This window comes from Octodon degus, unplaced genomic scaffold, assembly GCF_000260255.1.
Source record: "Octodon degus isolate 3935 unplaced genomic scaffold, OctDeg1.0 scaffold00045, whole genome shotgun sequence".
Classification (NCBI taxonomy): domain Eukaryota; kingdom Metazoa; phylum Chordata; class Mammalia; order Rodentia; family Octodontidae; genus Octodon; species Octodon degus.
The window spans coordinates 57122-72810 of record NW_004524621.1 but is presented as its reverse complement, the minus strand read 5'-3'; the positions used below and the strand labels follow the sequence as shown (position 1 = coordinate 72810).

At 38.1% G+C, this 15689-nt stretch overlaps 1 protein-coding gene across 2 annotated transcripts in view; it reads right to left on the bottom strand.

The window, feature by feature from the left end:
* The window catches only part of Ttc3 (tetratricopeptide repeat domain 3), a 165682-nt gene that overhangs the window by 116494 nt on the left and 33499 nt on the right, over positions 1-15689 (bottom strand). For both annotated transcript variants that reach the window (XM_023715931.1, XM_023715932.1), the window contains exon 4: positions 4260-4414. In XM_023715931.1, coding sequence (XP_023571699.1) covers positions 4260-4403 — 144 coding nt within the window. In that variant the 5' untranslated portion in view covers positions 4404-4414. The remainder of the gene's footprint in view (positions 1-4259; positions 4415-15689) is intronic.

Below are 15689 nucleotides of genomic sequence, written 5' to 3'. Positions count from 1 at the left end.
TTTTTTTTTTTTTTTTAACATCAGTTATTTTATTTAAAAAACCTAATCTTGCACACTGGGATGATAAGGAAAATGTACCCTTTTCTAACACTTTGAGAAAGAGACTAATGAGGGGAGCGCCATCATCCCTCAAGAGCCGTCACTGCTCCTCTCTGTATGCTGGACATTATATTGGGGACTGTAGTTATTCAATTGTAGAACTTATGCGCAATGAATTTAACTGGATCCCAGAGTGGCGGGGGTCATCTGGCAGCACTTCACCACAAAAGCAAGATCCACACACTTAACATAAAGGACAGCAAAGCAAAGACTTGAAAAGCCAAACACACACAGACCTAGGGCGTCAGCTGATTAGAGACGTGCTGGGATAAGGAGTTAAAATAGAGATGTGCGGAATGACCTGCAGGGCATGTGGGATGAGGAATAGAAAAACAGAACTGCAACAGCAGAGGGAGTAGCCAGGAACACCTAAAATTTCTCAAGGTCATCCTGTTTTTGTGTCCTTGCTCCCAGATGCCTAGCAGGTTCTCAAGATCTTAGGCACACATGATAAGAGCTTGTTTTGTGAACCAAAACTAAAGGCTAAGACTCAATATACATAAAAATAAAGACCAAAGGTGGTGCAGCACTTTTTTGCGCGAGCCCTCGCTTTGCTTGCATGGAGTGTCTATGTGTCTTTGTTTGCAGCCAGCGCCCGTGAGCTTTTCCCAGCAGTGATGGTGTTCTCCACAGTAAAACAGACAGGAAGCCTACTAAATTTTTACTAAATTCATATTATCAAAAAAATTTAAGGGGAAATGAACAGAAACCACTTCAATTCATAGTGACAAAGAATCATCAACCAGTGCCCAAATTTCAGCCAGTTTACGGACCCAGGACCCCTTGAGGTTCTGACTGAATAAAGTTTGGGAAGCCAGATCCTCTTAAGGAAAGACCCTAGGATACTGCAAAAGTTTTACAGCCATTTTCTTCCCATCCTTCCTGAAGAGACTCAAGCCTCTTACCAGGGTAATTGCACATTAAGGGAAGGAAAACAAGCAAACATTTCAGAGACTCCAGGACACTGGTTCCAAATGAACACTGATTCTCGGGGATCCAAAACATCATGATGGCACTCCAGTAAGAGTAGGGAGGGGTGCACACATTTTCTGCTTTATTTTAAAAGGTAGTATAAGAAATGAGGAAAAACAGGTAATAGCAGGGCTTCTGCTCTTTTTTTTTTTTTTTTTTTTTTTGTCTTTTATTTTCTAAAATGTTTCTAACTGAAAAGTATTTTCCAGCAGTCCAAAGATCTAAGTTATCTTACACATAAGATGTTTTATTTTGTTGTTTGGTTATGGAAATGGAATCTTTGTTCTTGCACAACTGTAACTGTTTTGTTGCTAGATAATAGGACTTGCACCTAAATTGGTCTCTGGTTTCCAGTGCATCACGGCATATTTTGTGAAATCATCTTCTGGGCATGAATGGGGAACAGACAAGCTCACAACCTGGAGTGGTATGTAAATACATATACATATATATATATATATATATACATAAAATATATACATAAAACCAAAATAGTTGGAGGAATTATTTGAAATGACTAACTTGTGCTATCTTTATGAAATATGTTAAATGTAGCTTTTGAAACAGAAGCCTTGAATTGAAATTTAACTAATACTTGAACATTTTTGTATCTGTTTCTTTGTACATAATTTTGTGCAGTACCAACAACAAAAATATGGTGTCATAATAAAACTGGGTTTGATGATCTTTCAGTTATAGGCTCAAATAATTTATTCATCTCTAACATGACAATGGGAAATAGAGTTACCGTTGTTAATGCTGACTATGGGTCTTAAAAAGGGCTGGAAGCAGTAAGTCTAAAACTTTTATCATACCCTGAGGATATTTTTCTCCTAGTAGCAACACTTTTCATGCATTATTTAAATTTCAGGGCTAAGGAGAAACAGTAGTCAAAGCTTTCTGAATTGGGATGTTTTGAAATTCCAAGCATAGATTTTTAGAATGCTATTTATAAATGGCAATTTGGGGAAACAGATGATTAACTGTCTTCTCTCAGTTTCCATTTCATGATTTCTTTTCTAGTTCTGGTGACTTAATGATTTTGTCATTTTTTTTTTTACATCAACTCATGCTCTTGTTTCTACATGGTAATTGCATGTATTTAGGATGTATCAGGGGCTAATCTGCTCAGATTTATGTGTAAGCACATTTTACTGTAAATGTTGGTTTCTGAATTTACAACAGATTTTATTTCAGTATGTAGTAAACAGAGTCTTAAAGTGTCCAACTCACTACTTGTTAAAAAGTTATGATTAATATGAAAAAAAAAAAAAAAGAGTAGGGCACATGGAGTCAGGTGATTGATGGAGTTTTAGCAAAGGTCCAATTCAGTGGGTCTGGTAATATAGGTCCTCAAATCCATCCTGTAGTCATTTCTCTGGTTCCAAACGTCATAATCGGGATAAACACATTTAGTACTTGACAGAAGTCTCACACAGGTTCCTTAACCTGTAGCATGGGAGCCATTGTAGTTGGTAAGGCCAACTGGAAACACTTAGCTGTCTTACCTGATTAAAGAGTAAACCAAATACAGTATAGTACCCCTGGAGGGACTGCAGAGACTAGTACCGCTCTTGAAGACCTGAGGGATGCAGTGGTGGTTCCCACCACATCTCCACTTAATGCTCCCATTTGGCCTGTGCAGAAGAGAGATGGATCTTGGAGAATGATTATCATAAACTGAATCAGGTGATGACTCTAACCGCAGCTGTGGCACCAGGTGTGGTTTCCTTGCTTTCCTTTCTGATTGGAGTTCCTCCCTTGGAGGGTTTCAGGTTTGGGAGAAACCTACTGTACCTACTACTCCAATCAGTAGTAGGTACAGTACTACTTTGGTTTATGAACACTTTTGATTTCCAAACATTTGGCAAATTCTTTTTGTTTGCAAACTCTACATCGGGTGACAAAATCACAACTATCTTTCCCATACAAACATAAACATGGCCATCTTTTCCAAAATAGCAGAACAAATTAAGTTCATGAACTGAGGTATCACTGTACTTCATTTTTTATCATTGTACTTTATGTACAGCTATTGACTTGACAAATGCCTTCTTCTCCATACTTATCCAGAAGGTCCATCAGAAGTAATTTGCCTTCAGTTGGCAAAGCCAGAAATACGCCTCCACTGTCCTTCCTCTGGGTATTAACTCTCTAGTCCTGTGTCAAAACTTAGTTTGTAGCAATCCTGATCACCTTTCTCTTTCATGAAGTATCACACTGGTTCATTACATTGATATCATGCCAATTGGATCAAGTGAGCAGGAGATAGCAACTATTCTGGACTTACTGATAAAGCGTTTATTAGCTCAAGTCAACAACTTTTGACATTTGTCAGTCCTGTGGATAACCCACTATTATGGACTACTGGATTATATTGGATTATTTTGCTGAATTCATGCACCTACAATATTTAAATGGCAATGGAATACCCATCTGTGACAAAACTAAACAAAAAAGGGGGATATAAATGAAGGACCATTTTGTATTTGTATATACAAAATAGTTAGGATAGATATACAGCTACTTTTTCTTAATTCAATGAGAAGAAAGATTTATACTAATAGTGTTTGCCAGGATATCATGTCTGCATCTTGTACTATGAATAACCACTATGAAGACAACAATATGCAATGTACTAATTATTGTAACTGTCCTACTAACCTGTTTTGAAACTGTCTCATTGCTATTTCTCAATAAAATTAATTTTAAAAATAGCAGAAAAATAGAAAAACAAACAAACATAAGAAATTCCCAGACTAGCATAGTTCTGGGTCTGGCTAAATGGATTTACTAAAAACAGGAGACTCCCCCTGGGGAAAGAAGGTTGGCTGGCTTCCCTTTCTCTGAGGAGCTCCAGTCTTCACCTTTGCCTTAGGCAACTCCCATCACAGACTCCGGGCCCTCTGGTGCAGACCTGCAGCTTCAGCTTCAGGTACCAAGTTGCACAGGACTCCACAGTGCACTGCAGGCCTTCGACTTCTGACTGGATCCGTCAGATGTCCAGTGCACAGACAATCCTTCTGCACTTCTCCACACCTGATTCTGCAGGTGGGCACCGGAAGTCTACCTTGTAAATCCATGTGTGTATGTGTATGTGAGTGTGTGTGTGTGTTAATTAAATCTCTGAAGTGAACAATGAAGGATACAAACATCAAGTTTAAAGTAAAAGGCCATAAACTACTTACCACTCCATCGGAGTAAACCTGAGTCACGTGATTGTAATTGGCCCTCACAAATTCAGAAGCAAAGGCACACTCGTCGTCGTCAGGGCAATCCTCCAGCAAGGGATAATCTCCCATAGAGAAACCTCCCTTGGTAAAATTGGCCATGGTCCACAATCCTAAGGAAACAACATATACCCAAATCAGTAATTAATTCCTCAAAGATGCCACATGCAGCAGTCTTTTATGCTTTTATGTTATATGGGAAAAACCTGAAACCCTCCAAGGGAGGAACTCCAATCAGAACCCTGAGCTCTGCAAGATTCTTGTCTCCAACCTGCTTTATCCTTCCTCTAAAAACTTTAATCTATCTTCATTTCCTTAGGTACATACATTCGCTATGTCTACTCTGAATATACTTGTGTACAGGCTTTAAGTAGAGAATAATTATGAGCATCCTATTTATTCTTTAAATACCTAAAGTGCTGCTGAATATAAAGATACTTTCCCACTGGTGTACTTAGCTACCTACCTACTTTTACTGTATCTCATAAAGAACACCACTTCATTTGTACATAAACTCCAAGATCCTCAATCTCCTGACCTGAATTAATTCTTATGCCACGGAGAAAATACTCCTAAGTTCCTAGCAACTCTCAGTGAGTCTACCCTGGGTGAGGGAGCAGGGCCACAGTGACCCAGGCTGAGTCCATCACTCTCTATTCCCCACAGCCACATCCAGACTTGCCATTCTCCTAAGCACCCCTACTTCCAGCACTCTCCCAACTACCACAAAACACCACTGCTAACCTACAAGAGGGAAAATTCTCCTGTTATCAAGGGATATATTTTAAAAATATTTGACAAGGGAAACTAAGGCTAGAGTTTCAGACTCAGATTTTTTTTCCCCTGAAGAAAGCTCAACAATACGAAATTCTATAGCTATCAGAGAAGAGGAACACTAAACAGCACTGAAGAGTGGAGCTTTCTATTATTTCTGGCTCTTGTCCAAGTAATAGCTTTCTTTTCCGATCATTACCAGCACCGTCATCACATTTCTCATAGTTAGAACCAAGTTTTTTTTCTAAGAAAGCCCACCATAGACCATGAAACATAAATTTCTTTCTTTAATCAATCCTTACATCAAATTTAAAGTATGAAAACCTCACACCAGAAGTAAAGGATAATAAGCCTCCTAAGGAAGTCTGTACCACGTGTCACAAGCTGCACCAGGTATCACCGCACAAGCCCTCGGCAATTCTCGGCAGACCCACTTACCACCCCTTCCATCCTACAGATGGGAAAACAATCTGCAAAACCTTGATGTGCTCAAGGTCACCATGCTAGGAAAGAGTCAAACCCAGTCCTTTGATTCTTGCGTCTCTTCTCTCCAACAGTACATTTTACTACTTTTCCTTGTCACTGCCACCTATTGTTCTTTTTAAGAATATTGACACAACATTCCTTTCTGCTTTCCAAATTCCACAATATCCTAGCTACGTCAAGCTCTATGCAATAGATACCCCAGTGTTCTTCTTCCACTGACACCAACATCAGCGCTCCTCCTCCAAGGATCCCCTCATCAGAGGCCTCGGGCCACTGGACAGCAGTAACCCAGTTCTCAATTTCTCCACTCAGATGAACTCTTTTCTGCCTACGCCCAGACTTATTACAGATCACACCTCCCTGTCTCCTTCCATCCGTATTTTTAAAAGTCAACAAGAACTCTTTTTTCTTTCTCTCCTCACTGCAACTCTCCATTCACTGTCAGTTTTCTATAATTTGGTTTTCATTTCTGCTATTCAAAGGAAACTATTTTCAATAAGGACATAATGACTATCTATAATAAATTAGCTATAATGTCTGGAGGTTGACCTGCTCTGCATGAACAGTTTAATGGAGTTTAAAGACTTTAACTCTGAAAATGAATAGCCCACTGAGCGTGGTGGTGCACACCTATAATCCAAGCAATGTGGAGGCTGAGGCAGAAGGATCACCTTAATTTCAAGGCCAGTCTGGACTATACAGTGAGTTCATGACCAGCCTGGAATTCACAGCAAGATTCCATCTCAAAAAGTGACTTGCCAGAAAAAATAAAACAATGTAGCAATATGCCAAAATAAGGCATATGATATGTTACATTGGAAAATATATACTTTTAAATTTCATTTTTCTTATAATCTTTTTTTGTATATAATACAAAAAGAGAGCCAAGAACTGTCATGGCCCACATACCACTCACACCCATCCTGGCACTGATTATAGTACCACTGGCAGACAGCTGGTCATTCAGCCCTGAAGATCCCATGATACCACATGTAGCATCAAACTGTACTGTAACGACAACAATGGTGTAGCTGTTGTTTGTTTTGAGACAGGGTCTTGCTATGTAGTGCAGGCTGGCCTTGAATTTGCTCATGTAGCCCAGGCTGACCTCGAACTCATGGTGATCTTCCTGCCTCTCACGCACCACCACACTCAGCTAACACTTGTGTAATTTGAAACCTTTTTCTATTCCTTTCAATGAGAGAGGAAATGTGGTAAAATGGTTGAGAGCATGGAATGGCCTGGGGTTGAATCCTGACTCTTCCCCTTCCTGGTTGTGTGATCTTGGGTGAATTACTTAAATTGTTTGTGCTTCAGCTTTCTCATATATTAGGTGGAGATAACAATATTACCTACCTTATTAATCAGTTAATACATGTAATGTGCTTGGAAGCCTACAGCGCATAAATGATATAAATACCAGGTATCATTAATATTAGATGAATGATATTTAAAAACCTACTATTTAAGAAGCTTTGGGCTAAATGGTCTGCCTTAATAATAAATCCAAAAAGCACTTTTCAGCTCATAACTTACGTGGTGCTGAGACCCACTTCCTCCACCACAGAACTCTTCGTATGGACTCCAAGGCCATCTTCCGAGTCTCCTCCTACTGCTCTGGCTGCTCTCCCCGGCTGCTTCATGGACTCCTCTCCTCTCCTCGCCTCCCCCATGTCAGCTCCCTAATCTTCTCACTCTCACTGTCCTTGGGTGACAATTTCCACCATACCCACAACTTCAAACAGTACTTTCTGTACTTTTATTATTTGTACAGCTTTGCCATGATTTTTCCCATTTCCATAAGTCACATATTTTTTATTTAATATTTTCCTTTCATTGCCCTTGAGGTATGTGATAATGTCCATGCTATAAATTTGATATACAAGTTGTTTTTCATATATACCTTTGAGTACATTTCTATTAAAAATTTCAAGAGCTTATCTAGGTACCACTTAAAATGATCCCACATGATACTGCAGAAGTCAATGGTTTCCAAACTTCCAAACCTGAAACGCTCATGGCTCTCCAGGCAGGAATCCATCTCTTACCTTCTAGGCCTTCCCTGCCAATTGCTACTGTACCTTAACCAAGATGTCCTGCAAGCCCCTCCAGTTCAACAAATTAAAAAGCAAACTTAACTTTTCCCTCAAAAAAAAAAAAAAAAAAAAAAATCTAGTTCTTTCCCCTTTCTGTATGTTATCATTTAATAGCTCCACATGCCACATGGTTACCCAAAAGAAAAATCCGAGGCTCAACATAGACTCCCCAGTCTCCTTTAATATTTCTGGTCAACTGACCACTACGTAATGTTATCTCCACTCCCTAAAGAAATCTAAATTGAGCACACATAAAACCTCTTCTTGCCACTGCCACTCACTGCCTTAGCTACACCTTTATCTTTTCTCCTGAACTAACAAAACAACCAATCTCGTAACTCAGAGCTTGCTTTAAATCCTGGCATCTTTTAAAATTCTGATAGCATTTTGCGACTTAAAATCCTTCCTTATCTCTCCTTGTCAGGAAAAAGTCCAACCTTCCTACTACGGCAAAAACAGTCTTGTGTGACCCTATTCATTTTCCTATCTCCAGTCAGACCCGATTGTTTGTCATTCCTACACAAGCCTTATTCTGTAATCCTCTAATGCCTATCAGTACTTGGTACTCAAGTCTGGGAACCATTTCTTGATCATCCTACGACACCAAGTTTACTTTTGTACCTCTTCTCTGTAAGTCTAGAGCACCATGTCCACATCTGACTGCAATTTTCACACTGTTTGATAATCACAGATGTAATCTACTTACTGCCCGTACTGTTATTTAACTTAAAATTTTCCTTTAGAAAAATCCAATGTTTAATGAAACGTAAATGCTTATAGAAAACTTGCTATCACTAAGAAATTTTCATTTGAGGTGACAGATTTTTTTAATATAAGCTGAAATAAATATATTGCTAAAGTTAAATATTAAGATTTCTTGATCTTCCCATGACACCAAGTTTACTTTTGTACCTCTTCTCTGTAAGTAGAAAAGTAAAATTATAATAAAAAGTAAAATTATAATAAAAAGCACTTCTGATCCCTTCATACAGTTAGATATTAAAAGAATCTACCCATTTAAAAAAAGGTTAAGTTTCAAAACATATTTCTGATGTTCTTCTGAGCTCACAGAAACAGAAGGCACTTAACCACCACTCTTTCCATGCAAAAGCAATAACAAACCTCGTGCCAGGGAGTAAACCTGGAGTCAAGAGCTCCAAGCAGTGGCACCAGGAGAAGCAGCAGCAGCAGGACAGTGAACCCTGGACCAGACACAAACTGCAGGAACTGTAAAGGGAGCCCAGTTAAACTCCCTGGTTCCTGCCCCCAGCCAAAGATGGTCCTGGGGTGTCCAGAAGGAAAGCACCCTCTCTCAAGAGTCCTACAAGTAGGCGTTCATTACCTGTGATAGCCACACACACACACAACAAGTGCTACTTCCATGTGAAAGACAACAGGGGAGGGCTGGTGAGATGGCTCAGTGGTCTAAAGCGCCTACTTAGAACAAGCTAAGCTAAGCAAAGCACAGGGACCGTGGTTCAATCCCCCAGCACCACATGCCAGCCAGCCCCGCCCCCTGGTGGGCTGAGCTGGCCACACACACACACACACACACACACACACATAAAAAAATAAATAAAATTAAAAAAAAAAAAGACAACGGGAGTTAAAAAATAAAAAGGACTAAATGTAGGTCCCCTAAGGACTGGAGATTGCCTGATACAGTCCACAGAAGAGTGACAGGTTCACAAAAATGGCCAAGCCACACGAACTAGAAACAATGACTGGGTATAGCTGAAAAAGAACCAAGTCAAACCTCTAGAAATTAAAAATACAATTGTTAGAAGTTTTTTTAAGATTAGGTTAAAGGAAGATTAGTCACCAATGAACAGAAATGTGGTGAATTAGAAGGTAAGCCTGATGAAATTATCCAGCACTATACATTCTGCTAAGGACAGACAAGGAGATGAAAGCTACGGCTGAGGAAGATTAACTGATCTGGAAAAAGGTTAACACACATATATCCAGCAAGAGCTCTAGAGCAGGGAACAGATAAAATCAAAGAGACCACAGTTAAAGAACAAGGGCTCAGAATGTTCTGGATATCATGAAAGACAAAATTCAGAATTTTAAAAAAGTATCCAAAACAGGATAAAAGTACCTTCTACCTAAAATTAGAATTAAACTTATATAACACCAAAGAGAGACACCCCAATGCAGGTAATAGAAAAAGAGTATTTTTTTTCAGAACAGCATAAAGATAACTGGCAGTAGACTTTGTGTAATATCCTTAATGACTACATCAAAATGATCTCTCAAGAACAGTAAAATAAAATAATTTTAGATAAAATTTTAATTGTCTAGAAAGGGTTTGCTAGGCCAAAAGTTAACCCTTTGCTAAGATTACTAAATAATCTTTTGGCAAGAGGTCAGCCATAAATAATATTCAAATAAGAAAAAGAGAAAGTAAGAAAAGGAAACATACAAAAGCAAGATTAAGAAGGGAATTAAAACACTCTGAATTGATGCCAATAAACAAATTTTGATGAAAGTATGATTTCTCAAACTGATCAAAACTGAAAGAAATGAAAAATGTAAAGTCCTACTACTGCTCAATTGCTAATTACTACTAAAATTCCTCAAGAAAACATCAGATCCCAATTATGTTAGAAATTCCAGCACACCCTTAAGAAACATCACAGCTAGGCACAGTGCATGCCTGCAATCACAGATACTCAGGGAGGCTGAAGCAGGAAGATCACAGGTTTGGATGAGGCCATTCTGAGTAACTTACTGAGACCCTGCCCTCAGAGATTAAAAAAAAAAAAAAAAGTAGGAGAACACAGTTTAGTGACCAAGTCTGCATAATATTCATGAGGCCCTGAATTAAAAAAAAATCCAGCAAGACAAATTTAGGTTTATCTAAAGAATAAACAATTTTAAAACCCATAAACTGAAATTTATCATTGAAGAGATAAAAAAAACCACAAGAAAATTTCAAGAGATACAGAAAAATACGACAAAACACCAAAAACTCAAAACAAATGTATTTCTTAACAGGGGAATATCTCCTTTAAAACCGGTAACTTGTGAGCTGGGTATGGTGGCGCACACCTGTAATCCCAGCACTTGGGAACCTGCCGCAGGGGAGTGCCCTTGGGCTACATAGTACATTCAAGGCCAGCCTAAACTACATAGCAACAGCCTATCTTAAAAAAAAAAAAAAAAAAAAAAAGGAATGCAACCTCTATGCCCACTACATTGAGTCACTTTCTTTTTTTTTTTAATTTTATTTATTTATTTATGAGAGAGAGAGAGAGAGAGAGAGAGAGAGAGAGAGAGAGAGAGTGTGGTGTGTGTGTGTGGCCAGCTCAGCCCACCAGGGGGCGGGGCTGGCTGGCATGTGGTGCTGGGGGATAGAACCGCGATCCCTGATGCTTTGCTAAGCTTGTTCTAAATAGGTGCTTTAGACCACTGAGCCATCTCTCCAGCCCTCACTTTCTAACAAGCAACTATAGTTACTTCTTTTGAACACAGATCTAAAAGTGCATCAGGGTCCAGGGAGCTAGCTCAGTAGCATAAGCGCTTCCCTGGCAAGCACAAGGGCCTAAGTTCATTCCCTGGTTCCGCAAATAAATAAATAAGTAAATAAATAAATAAATAAAATAAAAGAGTGTCAGGACATTAAGATAAAAGGGGAGAGGGAGTAACTGAAAAGAAACAATCCAGATGTCACCATTTGAAAATGTTACAATCATCCACAAAGAAAACTAAAAGGACTTCCAAAAATTACACCACCAACAAGAAGAGCTTACAAGTAGATGGCTAAAAATACATACAAAAATTTTCATTGGATTTCTAATTACTAATAATTGTTTTTTGACAATCATTGGTAATTAGAAGTTAATTACTCCTCCTGCCATATATTATAGCGATAATTAAAAACACCGGTATCAACACTTTAAAAAATACATTTCTTGGGAGGTTGAGGCAGGAGGATTGCTGTGAATTCAAGGCCACCTATGCTACACAGTGAGTTCAAGGCCAGCCTGAACTGCACAGTGAGATCATGTCTCAGTTAAAACAACAAAAACAAAGTAGATTTCTCTAGAGAAATTTATAACACTACACTAAAAAGACATTAAAAACCCAAATACGTGGAAATACATACCATATTCTCAGACAGGAAGGCTCAAAATCTTACAAGATTTCAATTCTCCCCAAAACGGATTCAGTCAACTCCAATTAACTCCCAGAAGGTTTTTCACGTCATGTAACAAAGCTGATTCTTAAACAGCAAAGGTCCAAGAACAGCTAGACTCAACTTCTCCCCAGAGATCAAGATTTCTGGTAAAACTAGAGCATTAATAATTAAGACAATACAGGTAGCAACACAGAAACAGAGAAGACGGCAAGTTACAGAAAGGCGAGCCAAAAACGAATCCGTACACACAGAAATTCAACACGCAAAAGAGATGATGTGGAGGTCACTGATGAATAGAGGGCCCACTCAACATCAGCCCAGGGGTAACTGGAGCCATGGGGGGAATAAAATAAATGTGACTATACACAAAAGCAAAGATCTATGAATTATGAATTTCAAATATGAATTTGTGAAAAGCATTTAAAACTTCTAAAAAGAAACACAGTAAAACATCTTTATAAGCCCAGAATAAAGAAGGTTCCAGTTCCGTTACATAATATTAAGACTTTCCATTCACCAAGCTACAACACAAAGAGTGAAAAGATAGGCATATAAAAGATCAGTGCTACCAGTTTATCAATTTTACAACTGAACAGAAGTAAATGGATAAAAAGACATGACCAGGTATTTCACATTAGGGGAACACAGATGGTTCATAAATATATGAAAAGATGTTCAATCTCATTAATAATCAAATTCAAATTAAAACCAAAATGATGCATCTTTTCATAACCATTCCATTGGCAAATATTAAGAAGTATAACAAAATGAAAATTAGACAGGTTACAACAGGTCAACTATAACTGTTATACTCTGCTTGTCAAAATATATAAATGACAAAAATTATTGCCCAAAGTATAAGCTAGTTAGAGTCACTTCAAAAGAACCTGGGATCATTCCATGACATTGTGTGTTCATACCCTTTGCACCAGAAATTCCACTTCTAGCAATGAGCCTACTATAGTGCTATTCCAAGTCATTTTTGTTGTTGTTCACAAACCACTAAACTCACTTTTGAAAATTATGTATCTGTCACATGGTATGATGACATCTAAAAATTTTTAGTATTAAGCTTAAGTAATTGCAAATGATGATTTCTAGAGCATTGTAGTCACACTCAAAGTACAATTAATAATTCTTTTAAAAGTATAATTACCACACAACTGACCAAAAATAACTGTACACACTGATAATTAAACAGAAAAAATGAAATGTTGTTGGAAATGTATTTCTTAAAGAAACAGCAGAGGAGGTACACGGATTAAAGAGGTACTTCCCAAACTGTACACTGCATTTTTTTTTTGTACACTGTATTTTAAATTATCCCTTTCTTTTACATGAGCTATTTCTGGGGCTATTCTCTGTTTTTTCCATGTGGGTAGGTGGTTTGCCTTGCTCATGTAAACTGAACTCTCTGGCCTGGGCAATATCAATTTTAGAAACGGGTACATAAAATTTAGTGATCTAGAAATTCATTCATAACATCACATCATATATGTAGACCAGGATGAAAAATAAGAAATTCTTAGAACTCTGTACAAGAGAAATGTACAAGAAGCATCAAAATAACAGAAGCTAGAAACAATCCCAAAATGCCCACTAACAGGAAAATATATGAACTATGTTCATACAGGAAATTATATTCACATCCCAGAATATTACATAGCAGTTGATGGCTTACATCTATACTCAATATTAGTGACAGAAATGTAACATCAAGTGAAATAAGTCACAGAAAACCTTACCCAGAATGATTTTTATGCACAAAAACAGAAACCATATAATCATTGTTGAAAAATGTATATACATCTGATAAATTATTTTTAAATGCAGGTAACAACATACAATTCAGTATAATCATCTTATGTGAGCACATTCAGTATTGGTTATTTTGATTCTTGGATTGACTGGTCATTTTATAGGTGTTCATTTTGTTTGCTTCACAGCATGCACATTTGTTACATATATTTTGAACATATATAATATTACACTAAAATAGACAAGATTTTTTAAAAAACATTCATGATATCAAAAAATGCTTTTAGTCACTTGCCACTAGAGGCGTACATCTTGTACATTTAAATCATGGAAATTTTATCTCTATGTCAACTGTAGCAATAATTGGTATATATGAATGTTCACTGAAATTGATTTTATGAGGCTCAAATGTGATAAAAATAGCCAATTAGCTGTGAGAAATGAGCCCATAGGAAGACAAAGGGATAGGAAAGAAGCCAAGAGGGCTAAAAGCAAACTTAGCAGCAAGGTGCAGTTAAAAAGAAGCTAGTCAGTAAGGAGAAGGCAAAAATATTAGTTCGATGACACAAAGTGTTAGCTAACTGGGCATTATCAATTTTATAAAAGGGTACATAAAAAAGGATTTCTAAAAAGGATGTTAGGAAATGGCATTCTCAGTACCAGTGAGAATAAAAATTGGTAAAACCACTTTGAGAGCGTCTATACATCAGGTTAAGTTCAACATGCACATCTTGTTCTACCCAGTAGATGCCACTAGGGGTGCTTCTAAAGAAACTTCCAAACATGGCCAGCAGACAAGGACAGATTTATTGTGACTCAAAAACTGAAAACCACTTTAAAGTCCCATCAACAGAGGAATGTATATGCAAATTATGGTATATTTACATGCACAGTGTAATTCTATACCAGCAATTAAAATCAATGAACCAGAAAAAGCACATTCGCTTTATTAATATATAGATTTCAAAATGCAATGCTGAGTGAATAAGGCAAGTTGCAGAAAGACATATATAGTTTAATACCACCAAAGCTTAAAAGTCGGCAATTCTATATGTGCTTATAGATTCTTATCATTATATATAAAATATGCAAGGAAATCATTTACCCAAACCTGAACACCATGACTACTTCTGGGAGAGGGAGGAACTGAGATCACCTCCAGAATCTTTTTTTTAAGGATCTGAAGTAAATTTGGCAAAACCGTTATTTCTGTAAAACTGAAGTCATGGATTAGTTAGATACCCATCTGTGCTTTATATTCAAAATATTCTAGAAATTAAAAAGGGGGGGGAAGGCAAGCACAAGGAAATTGAGCAGAAGAGACACCAACACACACCCACTGAGTACCAAGCAAGCATCCTGAAAGGAAAGCAATAATGGGTGGATTGCTAAAAGGTTTGAAGCTTTTGCCCTTATATATCTTTAATTTCTTTTAATTTTAAACTTCTTCCTATATATTTTTATAATCCCACTGCCATTAAAATAAAAAACAGAAACTTGGAAGAAAAAAAAAATACCGTAGTTAGGACTATAATTATGTAGAAACTGCTCCCTGGGCAGAAGAGGTAAAATCTGTAAGATTTTTACCTTGTTTCCCTTGCCAGAATATTGGGCAGAATCAAAAGAGATTTTTGTGACTGCCCTAAACACCCTATGAACCACTTCACACGACTGCCCAGGGGCCTCTATATCGTATTACGTTAGTGTGGGTAAATATTTTGCAAACGAACAGTTTTTGGAGTCTAGGGTTCTGGGGAAAAGGTACAAGATCCCTTATACCTCTGCTCAATTTTTGGTCTTTGAGAGACTTTATCCTCAGTCTCCAGAACAGAATGGCGTGGACAAGCCACACTGACGTCGCCAACAATGCAGCTGGCCAGGCCCGCTGGCGCCCTCCCCCTTGCCTTGAAATTCGGGTAGGGGGATGCTGAGCAGAGGCGAGGGAGGGGCTCGCACCAGGCTGGATGCCTCCCAGTTTATTCCTTCTGGAGGGCACCAGCTCTGGCCTAGGACGCCAGCTCTCTCCAAAACAGGTAGCGAGAACGCAGGAAACTCGACAGCACTCGAGAACGAAACCCACACAAGCGCAACCACGCACGGGAACCGGACCCCGCATAGCACACACTCAGG